The 19379-nt window shown below is 43.7% G+C and overlaps 1 protein-coding gene across 1 annotated transcript in view; it reads left to right on the top strand.

Annotated features, from left to right (window-relative positions):
* Positions 1-19379, top strand: part of PALLD (palladin, cytoskeletal associated protein) — a 260746-nt gene that overhangs the window by 60812 nt on the left and 180555 nt on the right. Inside the window, exon 8 of the mRNA XM_073577130.1 lies at positions 7208-7547. Within this exon, the coding sequence (XP_073433231.1) occupies positions 7208-7547 (340 nt within the window). The remainder of the gene's footprint in view (positions 1-7207; positions 7548-19379) is intronic.

A 19379-nucleotide genomic window follows, 5' to 3' on the forward strand; every position in this document is an offset into this window, starting at 1 on the left:
AGGAGCTACATCGTCTCTATGGTATCAATAAATCTCGGACCACACCATACCACCCACAGGGAAACGGGGCCTGCGAACGCTTTAATCGGATACTAATTCAAATGTTGCGTACCCTGGAGAGTGACCGGAAGGCCCGCTGGCCTGAGTATGTCCCTGAACTAGTGTGGGTCTATAACAACCGGGTGCACCGAGTTTCCGGCTATACCTCCTACTCACTGCTATTCGGGCGAGAAGGCAAAGGGATCACGGAGGTAGAACTAAACCCGGAGGAACCCCAACCCTGGTCTGGGGTGTCATCATGGGTCCGAAACCACCGACACCGGCTACAGACCCTTCACCGCATCGTCCAGACAAAACTCCAGGACCAAGAGCACCCAAGGGGGACTCTACCTCCACCCACCGACTTCCAGACTGGGGATCGAGTACTCGTACTAGACCAGCGCCCCCAGAACAAGCTAGAACCACGGTGGGAAGAGAGTCCTTACCGAGTATTGCGCCGAATAAGCCCCGATGGGCCTGTGTACAAGATACGAGCTGAAAGGGACAAGGCACTTCCCACTCGTTCTGTGCACTGTAATATGTTGCGGCCCTGTACATCCAATAGTCCCGTGCGACCCGAACCCACTCCTCAGGCCCCCGAACCAATGCCCATGGTCTGGGACCTAGATAATGACGAAGATAGCCCAGCGGTACAAGCGGGCCATCCAAGGAACAATATCTCAGTCATGCCAGCCCACCAGAATCGGCCAATCCACCACCGGCCACCACCCCAGAAAGCTCCACCACAGTCAAACCAAGACGCTCCGAGCGGTCAACTGCCGTCAAACCCCCCGAACGCTACGAACAGGATCAGTTCGTATGGCAACAGGAACTTTTGTCTCAAAAGGCCAACCCGAGCTACCCGGGCCGAAACCGAGGGGACCGTCTTCTAGGTTCCTGGAGCATCTGTTTCCAGGGAGCAGACAGGCCTGGATTGGTAATCTGGCGAGCCAGGCAGATTCCCGGTGGGCCGGCGGCTCTGAACTACAAAATGGGCCGCTGGCCCTTTAAAACTTCTGACTAGGCCCTGTGTGCGCTGGCGCTCTGTTGGTGCACGTGCTGATAAGGGCCGCAGCGGCCCGCGTCAGTGTGTGAGCGCGGCCACGGCCCTCGTCAGTGTTGGCAAGCAGGAGAGTGTGCGCACACAGGGCCTAGGTCAGAAGGCCGCCTGGGCGCGCACAGGACACCTCTCTGCTCTCCTCCAGGGGCGTCGCTATGAAAGCTCCGGGGCTCTTGTCCTCCTGTGTGCAGCTCGCTCTGAGGGAGACAGCCAGCAGCAATCAAAATGAAACGCCAAAATTAGGTCAGCATAGGTGGCTGCTCCCAGGGAGAGATAAGATCCTGCAGGTGACAGCTTCTCCTACTCTCATCTGCTAGTATCCCGAGAGACCAGGGTATGTGCGGACAGAGCTGCTGTGAGCAGGAGAAGCTGAAGAGCTGCACATGGACACCAGCCTTCCCTGTACCACAGAGGAGAGTATGTGTGTGTATGTGTGAGGCTGTATGTGTATGTGTGTGACTGTGTGTGTATGAGTGTGACTGTGTGAGGCTGTGTGTATGTGTGAGGCTGTGTGTATGTGTGAGGCTGTGTGTATGTGTGAGGCTGTGTGTGTGGCTGTGTGTGTGTGTGGCTGTGTGTGTGTGTGTGGCTGTGTGTATGTGTGTGGCTGTGTGTATGTGTGTGGCTGTGTGTATGTGTGTGGCTGTGTGTATGTGTGAGACTGTGTGGCTGTGTGTATGTGTGTGGCTGTGTATGTGTGTGGCTGTGTATATGTGTGTGGCTGTGTGTGTGTATTGTGTGGCTGTGTGTATTTGTGAGGCTGTGTGTATGTGTGTGTGTGTGGCTGTGTTTGTGTGAGGCTGTGTGTGGCTGTGTGTATGTGTGTGGCTGTGTGTGTATGTGTGGCTGTGTGTGTGTGTGGCTGTATGTGTGTGGCTGTGTGTGTATTGTGTGGCTGTGTGTATGTGTGTGGCTGTGTATATGTGTGTGGCTGTGTATATGTGTGTGGCTGTGTATATGTGTGTGGCTGTGTGTATTGTGAGGCTGTGTGTGGCTATGTGTATGTATGTGTGTGAGGCTGTGTGTATGTGTGATGTGTGTGATACATGTGAGCTGTGTGATACGTGTGAGCGTGAGCTGTGTGATACGTGTGAGCGTGAGCTGTGTGTGTGAGCTGTGTGATGTGTGAGCTGTGTGTGAGCTGTGTGATACGTGTGAGCGTGAGCTGTGTGTGTGTGAGCTGTGTGAGCGCGAGCTGTGTGATACGTGTGAGCGTGAGCTGTGTGTGAGCTGTGTGATATGTGTGAGCGTGAGCTGTGTGATACGTGTGAGCGTGAGCTGTGTGTGAGCTGTGTGATACGTGTGAGTGTGCATGTGTGAGCTGTGTGATACGTGTGTGTGTGTGTGTGAGCTGTGTGATACGTGTGAGCGTGAGCTGTGTGTGAGCTGTGTGTGAGAGCCGTGTGATACATGCGTGTGTGAGAGCTGTGTGATACATGTGTGTGTAAGCTGCATGTGAGCTGTGAGAAATGTTTGTGATACGTGTGAGCTGTGTGTGAGATATGTGATGTGTGTGATATACATGTGTGTGTGAGCGTGAGCTGTATGAGTGTGAGCTACTTGTGGGTGATGTGTGTGTGTGTGAGCTACTTGTGTGTGAGCTGTGTGATACGTGTGTGTGTGTGTGTTGACATTTACGTCACTTGACAAGTGGAAAGGTTTTAAATACAAGAGTTAGGACTGTCCCACGGGGGTTGCCTTGACGTGGCGGGATGGCTTCTACATTATTTTGATCAAAATCATGTTAACAAAATACCCTTATTATTACTATTATTACTACCTTCATGCAATTTTTGCAATATATTTTTTACTTTTTTATTCCAGGATATTTGTTTTGTGTTTTGTTTTTGGTTTTCTCTGTGTAAAGGTCATGTGTTCATATGCAATTACATTTTGCATGCACATTATAATAATAATACATTTTATTTCTATAGCGCCGACATATTCCGCAGCACTTTACATTTCAGAGGGGACTTGTACAGACAATATACATTACAGCATAACAATAATCACATAGATCATAACAGATACCAAGAGGAATGAGGGCCCTGCTCGCAAGCTTACAATCTATGAGGAAAAAAGTGGAGACATGAAAGGTGGGTGGTAACAGTTGCCCTGATTGTATGGACCAGCCATAATGTTGTGTGTAACAGTACAGATGCAGAGGGCTAATGGATGCATAAAGCATGTGGGAACATGATGCGGGGAACCTGGTTATGGTAAAAAAACTTTTGGCTGTGCCACATAGGGATAGATTAGGTTAATGAGTTGAGGCGGTAGGCCAGTCTGAATAAATGAGTTTTCAGGGCACGCTTAAAATTGTGGAGATTGGGGACTAATCATATTGACCTGGGAAGTGCATTCCAAAGAATTGGTGCAGCACGTGTGTAGTCTTGAAGACGGGAGTGGGAGGTTCTGATTATTGAGGATGCTAACCTCAGGTCATCAGCAGAACGGAGGGCGCGGGTAGGATGGTATACTGAAACAAGGGAGGAGATGTAGGGTGGTGCTGAGCCATGAAGAGCTTTGTGGGTGAGGGTAATAAGTTTGCACTGGATTCTGGAGTGGATGGGTAGCCAGTGTAATGACTGGCACAAGGTAGAGGCATCAGTGTAACGATTGGCAAGGAATATGATCCTGGCAGCAGCATTCAAGACAGATTGGAGGGGGAGAGTTGGTAAGAGGGAGACCGATTAGAAGGGAGTTACAATAGTCGAGACGAGAATGAATAAGAGAAACAGAGTTTTTGCAGAGTCAAAAGTAAGAAAAGGTCGAATTCTAGAAATGTTTTTGAGGTGCAGATAACAAGAGCGAGCCAGTGATCGGATGTGGGGGACAAAGGAAAGCTCGGAGTCAAGTATGACCCCAAGACATTGGGCATGTTGCTGGGGAGTAATAGTAGAACCACACACGGAAATGGCAATGTCGGGTATAGGTACATTAGTAGCGGGAGGAAACACAAGGAGTTCAGTCTTTGACAGGTTCAGTTTCAGATATAGTGAGGACATGATGTTAGACACAGCGTTTAGACAATTGCCGGTGTTTTCTAGAAAGGCTGGCGTGATGTCAGGAGAAGAAGCGTATAATTGGGTGTCGTCAGCATAGAGATGGTACTGGAAACCAAATCTACTGATTGTTTGACCAATAGGGGCAGTATACAAAGAGAAGAGGAGGGGGCCTAGGACTGATCCTTGAGGAACCCCCAACAGTAAGGGGAAGATGAGAGGAGGAGGAGTCAGCTAAAGATACAGTAAAGTAGAGGTCAGAGAGATAGGAGGAGAACCAGGAGAGAACGGTGTCCTTGAGGCCAATGGAACGGAGCATAGTGAGGAGGAGCTAATGATCCACAGTGTCGAATGCTGCAGAGAGATCCAAGAGAATTAGCATGGAGTAATGACCATTTGATTTAGCTATTAGTAGATCATTAGAGACTTTAGTGAGGGCAGTTTCAGTAGAGTGTAAAGAGCGGAAACCGGATTGGAGAGGGTCGAGAAGAGAGTTTTCTGAGAGACAGTGGATAAGATGGGAGTGGACCAGGCGTTCCAGGAGTTTAGAGATGAAGGGAAGATTAGAAACAGGTCTATAGTTAGCGGCACCGTTTTGATCGAGGGATGGTTTTTTAAGTAGTGGATGTATGATGGCATGCTTAAATGAGGAGGGAAAGATACCAGAAGAGAGAGAGAGAGGTTAAATATTTTAGTGAGGTGAGGGGTGACAGCAGGGGAAAGGGGCTGGAGTAGATGTGACGGAAATTTGTCACTGGTGCAAGTGGTTGGAAGAGAAGATGCAAGGAGCCTGCTTACTTCTTCTTCTGTGACTGGTTCAAAATCAGAGCGTGAGCTAAGATGCAATGGGGGAGGGAGGACAGTGCATGGTATGAGGTGATTGGGAGATAATTTCCTGTCGGATCTGGTCAATTCTTTCTTTGAAGTAATTGGCCAGATCGTCAGCTCGAAGCTCCGTGGTTGGGGCCTGTACCCTTGGGTTGAGTAGAGAATGAAAAGTGTCAAAGAGACGTTTAGGGTTATTGGACAGTGAAGTGATGAGGGTGTTGAAATAGGTTTGTTTTGAGAGGTGAAGGGCAGTGTTGTATGTTCGAAGCATAAACTTATAATGGATAATTAATGGATTATTAATTTACTTTTTCTGCTCAGACCCAGTTTCTCACGTGAGTGGGTGAACGTGAGCTGTTTGTATGTGAGCGTGAGCTGTGTGATACATGCGTGTGTGAGTGTGAACTGTGTGTGAGCTACTTGTGTGTGATACATGAGTGTATGAGCTGTGTGATACGTGTGTGATACGTGTGAGCGTGAGCTGTGTGTGTGAGCTGTGTGATACGTGTGTGTGAGCTACTTGTGTGTGAGCTGTGTGATACGTGTGTGTGTGTGTGTGAGCTGTGTGTGTGTGAGCTATTTGTGTGAGCTGTGTGATACGTGTGTGTGATACATGTGTGTGTGATACATGTGAGCTGTGTGTGTGATACACATGTATGTGTGTGTGTGAGGTGTGTAATACATGTGTGAGACACGTGTGTGTGTGTGTGTGTGTGTGTGAGCTAAAGCAAAAGTTAGCACAACCTGCCAGTGTTCTATGATTTGGGTGAGGACATTCATTGTATGTGGGCTGGTGATTTTTTTTTTTTGTGCCAGGGCTGATTTTTGGTCTCAGTCCGGCCCTGGGAGCAGAGCTAGGGGATGGACCGCTGAGACTGACAGGGCAGTTGGGGGAGGAGTTCAGATAAGAGTTGGCAGAGAGGGCAAGACTGGGTGAGTCAGCAGAACAAGAGAGAAGGAGGTGGAGACTTGGTGAGGGCCAGAGAGCGAGAGCCACAAGCAGCTTCACTCCTGATCACGGCGGTGACTTCTCCTTTGCCGCCCGCAGCTGCCACCGCCCCGCTTCAGTCCGTGGTAGGGGCTGGGCCTGCGCCCGCCGCGGATCCTCCAGTGCGGCCGCAGGCTACGCCTGTGGCCTATCAACCGTCACTTATCACCGCCGCTGTCAGCCCCTGTCAGGGAGTTGCAACTTCCACTCTCCCACTCCCAGGCGGTAGCCCGCTGCCGCCGCTGGGGGACATCCCGCCAAAGAACTCTCCGTGGGTCTGTTGTGCCCTGCTTCTCCTGGGCGTCGGAACGCCCGAAGACTACGCCAGATCCTCAGCGGCTGGGCCCAGTGGCTGCGACGCCGACATACCGTTGAACAGGACGCCGAGGGACGTCAGGACGGATAAGTGACACATAGTAACAAAGGACCCGTAGTCGGCCATTCCGCGGCCCTATAGTGAACGGTCTTTGCCGGAGTAGTTGTGTTCTCCCAATACTTGTTTATGTGTATTTGCTCCCTGCGAGGACAACTACTGTTATCCTGTTGGTTGCTTAAAATAGCCCTAACGGCATTTATCTGTAAAAGTTACTGTTTAAAGTTTCATCTGTCTCGCGTCTCGTCACTGCATCCTGCGTACCTGCTATTACCACACATGCTCGCGAAAACCCAAGCAACAAGTATGCTTGCTCATCACTAGTCACCATTTTGCAACAATCATTGCTAATATGGGACATGAATGATTGATTGATGCTAAGTATTTGTGAATTCTGCCCTGCAATTTGTGATCTGTTATCTTTGCTGATGTGCCTGTGCAGGATGAGTCTAAATGTCCATCTTTTGTGTTGTGTAGGGCTTAATTCATGTAAAATTAATGTAGTAAGTTGTAGTAAATACTGTCAAAATTAGACTTCAGGTCAAGCTTGTAGCTTTCTGTATCCTTTGGAAAGGCACTTTCCAAGGCACCAAGAAGACTTGGCTACCACAAAAGAACATGGGCTACCACAGGAAACATTAGTGTTGGGAATCTTTCTAGTTCCAACGATGCAGTAGAACCACAACTTTGCATCTGGAACTATATGATTATATCTTAAAGAATGAAAGGCCTATAATAACCAGCCTTATCAATGATAAATGGACAGACTACACCAGAGATTTCCATTTTCTGAATCTACATTTGATATTGTTTTATTACTGGAACACTAGCAGACGTTCTGGAGAACGTCCATGTTATTTCAAGTTGAATCATTTTTTTTTTTTACTTTACAAACTTTTTTCTCTTGTTCATAGCAAATAATGAGCGGACCAGAAGTGATGTGTCAAGTGGAGAGATTAGTGGTTATGATTTCCAGAAACATCCATTCTCTTCTCCAACATCAGCTAAAAGTAGTGGCCTTGAAATGTCATCAAAGAAAACATTGGAGTGTTTTCAGCCCAGTCATCCAGACTCCAAGCCTAATGTGGAAAGAAGTCATCTGCAACTTAATACCCTGGAGCGGAAAAGTAATGGTGTTCACAGTAATAATGGTGTAAATGGGAATCAAGAGAGCAAGTACTATAATGCCATATCTCCTACTGCATTGACTTCTCCGACCAAAGAACCACCACCTGTGCCTTCCAAGCCTAAACTGTGAGTACTACCATGTATTTTCCATCATTGATGAGCCATGATTCATTAGATTTTTTATTGTGTTGTAGTAGTTAGCAGATTTTTTTTGTATTGGTTTATTAATAGTTTCAAGATCTTCCCATTTTCCTCTTTCAAGACCAGGCAGATTTTCAAGTTTTTCATATACGCACATGATTTTAAGCGCTCCAAAATATTTTCTCCATTGGATATTCTAATAATTTCTGCCTCTCTTCTTTGTGAAGCTTGGGGCCTAATTTTTTGTTATTATGGTATTCCTTTTTTAATTCTGATATTTGGAACTGTATAATGAAAAGAAACATACATGACTGTCTTTCACATGTTTTGTATTGTATTGTTTTCTTTATGGTCAAAAGGACCACAAAAATATATTTCCAATAAGATTTCCCTTTCCCTAACTATTATTTATATATATTGGACAGATGAGGTTTTATTTACAGGGCCAGTGTTAGTATCAGTGATTCAAACTTGCTATGGCTTTTTTGTGTTTGTTTTATTCATTTAATTCACATTATATTGTGCTTTCATAATGTCAGAAAATACCTTTTTCAGGTGCACTGCAACATTAGAATACCTTTATACCTTATTTCCTCTGTAACTGGGGCTAGCATTTAAGCTCCAGTTACAGGGCAAACTCTGCTTCCTGCCTGCATTATAGTACTGATCCAGGTCTGTTAGAATCCAGCATCTTGTCTCCCATCACCTAACTGTCATGATTGCTCATCTAGAGGAGGAAGTGCTTCCTGATCTGTAGATAGTCATTATTTAGCATACAGCAATCAGTAAAGCAGAGGTAGTAGTAGTAAACCATCTCTGCCTTCTATATGGGGAGTCAAGATTGTGCAGCAACTTTTTACAACATCATTGTATATTAATATGCAGACCACTTCAACGTTTAACGTATATGGGTGGTTCAAAATAGTTATTACTGGCTTTGGTAAGTAGATGTTAGTAGAGCTCCAATATTTCAATGTAATCTTCAAATTACCTGAAATATGCTATGGATAAGAAGAGACACCCTTCACACACAAGCATTATTGGGAGTAGAAGCTGCAGAACAGTATGTCCTAAGCTGTTAAAACTGTAGGAACCACAATTTTACTACTATTGGGTGCGGTGGCGACAGTGAGAGCTACCTATAACCACTTACTGTGTAACCAGGTAAAATGTTATACTAGTAATGTATTAGTATCAACTTTAACAGAGTTTCATTAGACATGATAGTTTCCAAATTTATGAACCTTGAGCCAAAATAAGCATAAAAAAAACAAAACAACAAATGAATTATAGTTCTCATCAAAAGAGTTTTCAAATTGAATAATAATGACAGAAATGTGAAAAATGTTGGTAAATTCAAATTAATGATTTTATCATTGTAATCAGCTTTATTTTATAATAGCATTTGTATATTTTTGAAACCAAACAACTTTTCAAACTAATAATTGTGTAAGTCAGAGTTTTGAGTAGCGCTAAAGCCATCTGGATGGAGCAGCAGCACTGAACATTCATGGCGGTAACCAGTGCATGTCTGCTGTAATCACACCTACTGTTCTTTGACGTCCTGCCCACCTCATTCACACACACTGTGGGATGTCAATCAAGGAACAGGGGGGTGTGATTTCAACTGTGACTGTTCATTTTTGAGACTCTGCCCAGATGACCAGAGTCATGCAGCACACAGCATGGATATAACTTCATTTTCTCTCTGCACCATAAGGTCTCCTTACACATCAGCTGACCATCATCCACAGCCTCTGCTATCAGCAGAATCTGCTGACAGTCTAATTATGTATAATATCCTGACAGATTGGATTTCCGATAGACACTCCTTTTATTCTCAAAGTAATAGGTAGGATATGGTAGTGGTTCACTCATAGAAAACACGAGAGGTCTGGCTGAGCTTACACATTCCTGTGCATGAAGGACTCGAGTGAGATAGATGTCGGTCAAACAATCATTTGGACAACAGCTATCTCCTGTGTATGGAGGACTTCACCCTTCTGATTTACACAAGGATAACAGGGTCCCTTAAAACAATTGTGGATAAAGTTGTAGAGTAATCATGAAAAGAAAATCGGCGATAGTTGAATATTGGATCTGATGGTCCATGGGGGGTAAATGACAGAATTCTTTTAATCAGGACTGGGGACAAGTATAAATCAAGTGATGTGCATGGAGAAACCTACAAGAAACATTTGCAATCTACTACATTTTGGGGATATTAAAATGTCCCATATTACTGAATACTCCTTTATCCGGCATCATGCTGGTCCCTTTTGTGGACAATTTGGCCAAAAATCATTTACAGCCAACATTTTTTTCCTGTACACTAGAAAACAATAATAAATCCTAGAGCTAATAAGTAATACACTTCTACAGCTCTGAGTACTGATATGATGCTCTAAATAGCATTTATTATAAAATAATAATTTCAATCACAATAAACTGCACAAGCTTCTTCAGCTTCCTAAAAAATCACCAAAGCGTCAATTTTTAATTTACTCAAGAGTGGAAATAGGCGCCCTAATATTCATTGTCCAGGAATGTCCAGACTCCTGACTGCCCTGAAGTTGCCACCTTGTACCTGTACACAACTTCTACTGTTGGCTTTTCCTGAGCTGTACACATTTTTGTGTTCTTCAGCGTCCATCTATATTACAGTTCACTAGCTTTAAATACATTGTTTTTATATGTTTATTACGCTTCTCGGGGTGAATATTTGTATTATGTGGAACAATCTTTGTGGTTGCGTTGTTCTGTTTGAAACACAGACATTACACAGGCTGTGATATAAATCACATTGTACATGAGGAGACCATAGAAGGATCAGTCCAGGTCTTATTTCTAACCACATTGCTAAACCTCAAGCCAAAATAGCTGCCAATAAAATGGACAGACTTGACGGCTCAGGATACATCATCCCAGACTTGGCTAATTATACAAGAATACAAATTCTGATGTTTTTAAAGAAGAATGTGCTTACTCTTAAGGAACTATTGTCCGTGCTCCCCATACCGCTGAAGTATTACCTGACCTGATGGATGCTTATGGATCCGCCGCGGGCCACTGCTACTTATTCACTTACTATAAAAAAGACTGAGGGCAGAGGTCTTTGTAGGAATACTAACGGGAATGTGTCATCAGGATTTTATGCTTGTTTGTTTTTTAACTAAATGTTCACACTTGACATTAGACACAGTCCCTACTCCTTTCAGCAGCCACATGGACATACACACTCAGACCCTATTGACTTGCATAGAAGGATTTACTGCTCATAGACTGATTAGTGCAAATGTCAGTGTGAGTGGATGGGGAGGATGGAAGCTGTGATCATTACCTATTGTGAGTAGTGGATCCTGTATGATCTACTGTATACACAGGTGTTGCCTGTCATTTTACTCTGGTCTGTGACGATAATGAGACTGATAAAAAGTAATCTGAAGTAATATGCTAAGGAAGAGAGAGAGAGCGCAATAGGGTCTTATCCAGTTAAATGATTTTTTTTTTAAATTAAAAGCGTTGCTAACCTGATTGTGCTGTGATTACACAACATTGAAAAGGCATGTAATCGCAGCTGTATCAGGTCCACGGGTCCAGAGACCAAGCCGGATTTAAATGAAAAGGAAAAAGAAAGTGGAGAATTTGCGGTGCTGGTTGATGAAAGCAAATCCACATCGGGATAATAAACGGTTTTTATTAAGTCTACCCATTTTGAAGTACCGTACTTCTTCTTCAGGACAAAAAAAACAATTATATGGTTTTTGTCCTGAGGTAGTATGGTAGTTCGAAATGCTTAGTCTAAATTAAAAACTATTTAACCCCTTAACGACCACTGATATGCCTTTTAACGGCAGCATTTAAGGGTACTTATGAGAAATAGATGTATAGCGCCCCCCAGGGTCTCAGTTACTTGTGGGTACCTGAAACCCCGGAGAACCTGATTCGAGTCGGTTTTTACCAACCCCGTGTCGGCGATGGCAACAGAAAAAAATCTGATTTCCCATTTAATTTCTCTCTCCTCTGATATGATCTAGGGGCTAGGGTTAGGTTTGGGGGTTAGGGTTATGGTTAGGGCTAGAGCTTAGGGTTGGGATAGGGTTGAGGCTAGGGTTAGGGTTGAGGTTAGGGTTGTATTGGGGTTAGGATTGTGTTGGGGTTAGGGTTGTGGTATTGGGGTTAGGATTGGGTTTAGGGTGGTGTTGAGGTTAGGGTGGTGTTGGGGTTAGGGTTGTGGTTAGGGTTATGGTTGTGGTTATGGTTGGGATTACGGTTAGGGTTGGGAATAGGGTTAGGGGTGTGTTAGGGTTAGGGCTGTGATTAGGGTTATGGTTGGAATTACGGTTAGGGGTGTGTTGGGTTTACGGTTGTGGTAAGGATTATAGTTATGGTTGGGATTAGGGTTAGTGGTGTGTTGGGGTTTGGGTTGGAGTTAGAAGTGGGGGTGTTCCACTGTTTAGGTACATCAGGGGGTCTCCAAACATGACATGGCGCCCACCATTGATTCCAGCCAACTTTGCTTTCAAAAAGTCAAACGGTGCTCCCTCCCTTCTGAGCCCTGCCATGCGCCCAAACAGTGGCTTTCTCCCACATACGGGGTATTGGCATACTCAGGAGAAGTTGCACAACAAATTTTGTGATCCATTTTCTCCTTATACCCTTGTGAAAATAAAAAAGTTTGGTTCCAAAGTAAATGTTTTGTGAAAAAAGTAAAATGTGCATTTTTTCCTTCCACATTGCTTTAGTTCTCGTGAAGCACCTGATGGGTTAATAAACTTCTTGAATGTGGTTTTGCCCACCTTGAGGGTTGCAGTTTTTAGAATGGTGTCACTTTTGGGTATTTTCTGTTATATGACCCCACAAACTCACTTCAAATGTGAGGTGGTCCCTAAATAATGGTTTTGTAAATTTTGTTGGAAAAATGAGAAATCGCTAGTCAACTTTTAACCCTTATAACGTCCTAACAAAAAAAATTGTTTCCAAAATTGTGCTGATGTAAAGGTGACATGTGGGAAATGTTATTTATTAACTATTTTTTGTGATATGACTCTGATTTAAGGGTACAAAAATTAAAAATTTGAAAATTACACAATTTTCAAAAGTTTTGCCAAATTTTCATTTTTTTCATTAATAAATGCAAGTTATATCGAAGAAATTTTACCACGAACATGAAGTACAAAATATGTCATGAAAAAATAGTCTCCGAATCAGCGGGATACGTTGAAGCAAAAAAAGCAGGTGAAGTCCAGCAGGATCCAATAGGAAGTCTTGTTATTAAAATATAACTTCTATTTTGGGCCATAAAAATGGGACCAATAAAGAATAGACCACCACTAGACTTGCTCTTTACAGCATAATACACACTCAGCAGGGTATATTGGATACGTTGAAGCGTTAGAGAGCTATAACTTCATAAAGTGACAGTGATCAGAATTGTAAAAATTGGCGCTTGGTCATTAAGTATCAAATTGGCTCTGTCACTAAGGGGTTATTATCCCAATGTGGATTTGGATTTGCCTTCATCAAACAGCACCGCAGATTCTCCACTTTTTTTTCCCTATTTAAAGAGTAATCTGAACAGAACAGGAAATGTTAGCCTAAATCTAGGCCTTGGCCTTTTTTTTAAATTGCAACATTTCTATTTTCATTTTTTATTATTACTTTTTAGTAAGGATTGTGATTGGAAAATGTAAAAAAAATAATGAAAAATGTTTAAAAAAATGCTTTTTACATACTGTAAAAATCTTATCAATAGATCTTTTTCTATTGATACGTTCCCTTTATGCTAAATCAATGTACTTTTTCTTTGGTCTAAAGACATTATTGAGACTGAAAACATAGCCATGACAGACAGATCGTGACTGCTGACGTTAAACACAATTCAGATATTTTATTTATATTACTCACTTATACAGCACCATTAATCCTATGGTGCTTTACACTAACATCACTGTCCGCATTGGGGCTCACAATCTAAATTCCCTCTCTGTATGTCTTTTGAGTGTGGGAGGAAACCAGAGCACAAGGAGTATGTAACATATGTTGTATGTTCTCGCCACACAAACACAGGGAGAACATACAAACTCCTTTCATATTTTGTCACTGGTGAGATTTGAACCCTGGACCCCAGCGCTGCAAAGCAACAGTGCTATCCACTGTAACATTTGAGACTGTGTCTGCCTAGAACAATCTGTAACTTCAGATCAGTGTTTGTTCTTAAAGTCTGTTTATCGGAAAAGTACGGTAATTTATAGAGCACAAAACAAGAGTACAATGGTTTCAAACAACCTTCATAACTAATCAAAAGTTACCGACTTGTAGCTTATTAAAGTGAACCTGTCAGTAAGATCAATTCTTCTAAACTGTCTATGTGAGTATGCAGGTCATAGAAAGTGGAATAAAATGATACTGTCACGCCGCCTGTCATGTCGCTCTCACCTGGGGGCGGGACCTCGGGCCCGACTTCACCTCTTCCGATGCCGCGGCCGCTCCAGGGGTCCCGTCGGGTGCGCACTCGCACTTCTCATACTTAGTTCCATGTCTGCACAAAGTTCTTAGTGCGCACGCGCGCTCTTCTCTGCTCTGCCTCCAGTCATGTCCTCTCTATGGTATTGGAGGAGCTAACCCGGAAGTCCTAGTGCTCATGTGCTATATCAGGCCACCTTTTCCTATGGGAGGTGCCTGATTATTGTTGTGCTTCCTGGCTTGGTCTGCCTTGTCCTTGCCTGGCTGTGTGCTGTATTCGAGTCCTCTGCCTTGTGCTCTGTTGTGCCTCCTGGCACATGCTCTGTCCTTGTACTCTGCCTTGTGCTCCATTGTGCTTCCTGGCACATGCCCTTTCCCTGTATTCTGCCTTGTGCCTCCTGGAACGTGCTCTGTTCCTGCACTGTGTCTTTGGCACATGCTCTACTCTATGCTCTGTTGGGCCTCCTGGCACATCTTCTGCCTAGCCCTGCACTCAGGCGAGCTCCTCTGCGCACGCTCGGTCTGGCTCTGTACTCAGGCGTGCTTATTTGCACGCGCCCTGCTTTGCTTGCTCCCGGGCTTGCTAGTCTGTGCACGCCATATGTGCCATCGTGTATCCACCTTGCACTGTCCTGTGTCTAGCGCACTCCCGTGTACCCTGCGTACCCCTGTGTCCATGCTTTGCGCGTTCCTGCAGACACATTCACTCGTGTCTCCTGTAAGCCGGCCACCTTGTGCCAGCAGTCTTAGTACCTTACTCCCTTGGGCTTGCCCCTGACACTCCGTGTATAGGGGGGTGGTCCTCACTAGGTCAGCTCGCCCTGGGAGGGTGCACTCCAGGAGTCATCACAGATACCTTGATATCTGTAATCCAATGTCTTATTCCAGAGAAATCCATGTTTTTCTTATATGTAAATGACCTTTCCGGACTGTGGGCCGGACACTAATCTGCATGAGAATCTCCCTCCAGAGATTATTATAAATGAAAGAGCTGTAAAAGGGTCAATATGTCTCACGTGGGTAACACCCTCTGTCATATAAAATAACACTTGGAGGCAAATTCTCACTGCATCAGGGCTCATGTCTGGGTTCCAGTTGGTCTACATTTTATCTGGGATTCTGACAGATACCCTTTGTAGTATTTGGCACAGAGCACTATATAAGAAATGATCCTAACCTAAAAGTGTTGGTCAGGAAAATAAATGGTAAATAAGTGGTCGTAAAATTGTAAGTTGCGTAGTCAACATTTTTTCTGTCCACCAGTCTGTGTAGAGGGTCTTTCTGACTTCTTATTTCAATAGATAAGCCAGCCTTCTTCTCGGTCACAGCTGATGTTTAGCCAGAGAACAAAAGGTGGCTTTAAGGAAAGTTTTCTGAAATATCAGTGAGTGAGGAAAAACTCATGTTCTGCTGGAGCTGGAGATTTTTTTTATACTCCAATAGAAATGAATGGGGAAAAGTTGCAAATTTCCATGACAATTGTTCTTCTTTTCCAATCTTTGGAATAGAATATATCTTGTGCAGCAGTTGCCTCATCTAATTTTAGTTGTCACCTAAGGCCTGTTTCACACATCCGTTTGTGTCCATCAGTCAAAATCCGCCATTTTGCAAAAAAAACGGATCCGACATTTTTCTTGGCGGATCCGTTTTTTTCCCCCATTGACTTGCATTATCGGCAGATCTTGACGGATGGTCATCCGTTGTATCCGTTTTTTTGCGGATCCGCCAAAATTTTGGCATCCGCTGACTTGCCTGGTCGGTCAATGCAATGTTTTTTGGCTGGGCGGATCCGCATTTTTCTCAGATTTAACCCTAAATTCATTCTCTCTCTCTTCTCGCGGCTCACGGGATCATCTTCTCGCGGCTCCCGGGATCATCTTCTTCTCGTGGCTCCCGGGATCATCTTCTTCTCGCGGCTCCCGTGATCATCCACTGCATCGCTGGCGGTCCTGTTGTTTTCAGGACTGCGGTTCCTTTAAATTTCCTGCATCGGCGGATCCCGTCACACCAGCGGTCTGGTGCCTCCGTTGGTGTCTCTACGAACACGGATCCGTTCTCCGCCTTTTTAGCGGCTGCCAACTGACTGCAATAACGTATGTGTGAAACAGGCCTAACTGTACATTGTGTGTATTGGTGTTAGGCCACCTAATTTGTGATGATTGGAAGGGTCCTGCTATGGCCACGGTGTACGTGCGCACATGATTTCCTCTAGTTTATATGATTGACATAACTATCAAATAAACAGAAAATAACATTCCGCTTGCTGCAATCTGCAGCTTGTAACAGTTATCATTTGTGTTTCCACGAATTAAATTTCTGTTTCTGGAAGAAACTCTGCAGAATGAAGTAACTTGAATCAGAGAAGACTTGTGATAGTAATAATGGACCTGTGTATATTGTAGATTGGAATCAAGTTGTAAAATGAGAAGAATGTGTTATGTCCTCACTTATCTAAATCAATTGACTATAAATATTTAGTTTGTAGATTGATGAGGTTGAAAACATGAAACTAAAGATTTCTACTGAATGCATGGCACCATTAGACATACACCATGCAAATCACAAACTCCGCGGCACCACACATAGCATCCGATATTTGACAAGTTTACACGATGTAGCGATAATTTATTATTTGCAGGAGGCTAGAGATGTAAAACTGCCTGTATATGGTTGAAACATTTGTTATTTCAGCCTCCATACAGGCTTATTAATCTTCAATATGCACAACATAAATGGTCACAATTCACAAAAACAACAAAAGGAACATTCTCATGTCAATCTCCAACCGACATGAAGCCGCCAAGAGATGTAAAACAGTGCAAGGGTTTGTAGAGGTTCTGCAGCAGTTGGGAAAATGTATTATATGAAATATCCCAAAGCTGATAAAGATCCTTTAAAGGATATTCCAACAAATTACATTTATGGCACATCCATACTATATGCCCTGAACGTTTAATAGTCGATTTATCACATACAGTGGGGCAAAAAAGTATTTAGTCAGTCAGCAATAGTGCAAGTTCCACCACTTAAAAAGATGAGAGGCGTCTGTAATTTACATCATAGGTAGACCTCAACTATGGGAGACAAACTGAGAAAAAAAAATCCAGAAAATCACATTGTCTGTTTTTTTTTCATTTTATTTGCATATTATGGTGGAAAATAAGTATTTGGTCAGAAACAAAATTTCATCTCAATACTTTGTGATATATCCTTTGTTGGCAATGACAGAGGTCAAACGTTTTCTGTAAGTCTTCACAAGGTTGCCACACACTGTTGTTGGTATGTTGGCCCATTCCTCCATGCAGATCTCCTCTAGAGCAGTGATGATTTTGGCTTTTCGCTTGGCAACACGGACTTTCAACTCCCTCCAAAGGTTTTCTATAGGGTTGAGATCTGGAGACTGGCTAGGCCACTCCAGGACTTTGAAATGCTTCTTACGAAGCCACTCCTTCGTTGCCCTGGCGGTGTGCTTTGGATCATAGTCATGTTGAAAGACCCAGCCACGTTTCATCTGCAATGCCCTTGCTGATGGAAGGAGGTTTGCACTCAAAATCTCACGATACATGGCCCCATTCATTCTTTCATGTACCCGGATCAGTCGTCCTGGCCCCTTTGCAGAGAAACAGCCCCAAAGCATGATGTTTCCACCACCATGCTTTACAGTAGGTATGGTGTTTGATGGATGCAACTCAGTATTCTTTTTCCTCCAAACACGACAAGTTGTGTTTCTACCAAACAGCTCCAGTTTGGTTTCATCAGACCATAGGACATTCTCCCAAAACTCCTCTGGATCATCCAAATGCTCTCTAGCAAACTTCAGACGGGTCCGGACATGTACAGGCTTAAGCAGTGGGACACGTCTGGCACTGCAGGATCTGAGTCCATGGTGGCGTAGTGTGTTACTTATTGTAGGCCTTGTTACATTGGTCCCAGCTCTCTGCAGTTCATTCACTAGGTCCCCCCGCGTGGTTCTGGGATTTTTGCTCACCGTTCTTGTGATCATTCTGACCCCACGGGGTGGGATTTTGCGTGGAGCACCAGATCGAGGGAGATTATCAGTGGTCTTGTATGTCTTCCATTTTCTAATTATTGCTCCCACAGTTGATTTCTTCACTCCAAGCTGGTTGGCTATTGCAGATTCAGTCTTCCCAGCCTGGTGCAGGGCTACAATTTTGTTTCTGGTGTCCTTTGACAGCTCTTTGGTCTTCACCATAGTGGAGTTTGGAGTCAGACTGTTTGAGGGTGTGCACAGGTGTCTTTTTATACTGATAACAAGTTTCAACAGGTGCCATTACTACAGGTAATGAGTGGAGGAAAGAGGAGACTCTTAAAGAAGAAGTTACAGGTCTGTGAGAGCCAGAAATCTTGTTTGCTTGTTTCTGACCAAATACTTATTTTCCACCATAATATGCAAATAAAATGAAAAAAAAACAGACAATGTGATTTTCTGGATTTTTTTTTTCTCAGTTTGTCTCCCATAGTTGAGGTCTACCTATGATGTAAATTACAGACGCCTCTCATCTTTTTAAGTGGTGGAACTTGCACTATTGCTGACTGACTAAATACTTTTTTGCCCCACTGTATATATTAAACACCTATTTAGGCCTTTTTCAGACATCCATCATAGGTAATTAGGTACGTGATAGGTGAAATGGGTTCTGCAGCAGTTGAGGTGCGTATGGCGTGCCATGTCCAGCAGTCATCCGGTGGATGTACGCCGATATACAAGCGGCATGGATTGCTCAGCTCTATTGTAACAAAAACAACTTTTGGTGAAATGGAGAGGGACACCTTAGCAGGGTAGGTTTGGCCTCCCCACCTTCATCACTCTTTGTATGCAGCTAAAACACATATTTCTGGAAAACTTTATAGATAAAAGCTTGTCAAAAAATCCTGTACATGTCACAAAGCTCTGCCACATCACAGCAGGCAATAAAAAGTGGTACAGATAGATGGTGAATAAATGAGATCTGCTTCTATTTAGTGCTAAACCCCATCTGAAACCAATCTTCATTTAGTGGCTTGCTTACTGTAATCTCATTCATGTGTTGATAATCTGTAATGAATTTCAATTTGCACAATGAGCTAAACAAACACAAGCAAATGAAGTTCTTATTCTATTTGGTAATTTCTGATTATTTCTATATTTTTTTTAATATATATCTATCTATACATAAAAAACTGGAGGCAGCACACCCAAATTAGAAAAATATGCAAAATGTAATGGATCATAGGGACAGCAACATTTCAGTCAAGTTGAGGACATTTTCTCAACTGGACCGGACCGAAACGTTGCCGTATACTAAGGCTATTGAATTTTGCGTTTTTTCTAATTTTGGGGTGCTGCCTCCA

This window comes from Dendrobates tinctorius, unplaced genomic scaffold (genome assembly GCF_039654945.1).
Source record: "Dendrobates tinctorius isolate UK_male_01 unplaced genomic scaffold, ASM3965494v1 ptg000008l, whole genome shotgun sequence".
Taxonomy (NCBI): Eukaryota; Metazoa; Chordata; class Amphibia; order Anura; family Dendrobatidae; genus Dendrobates; species Dendrobates tinctorius.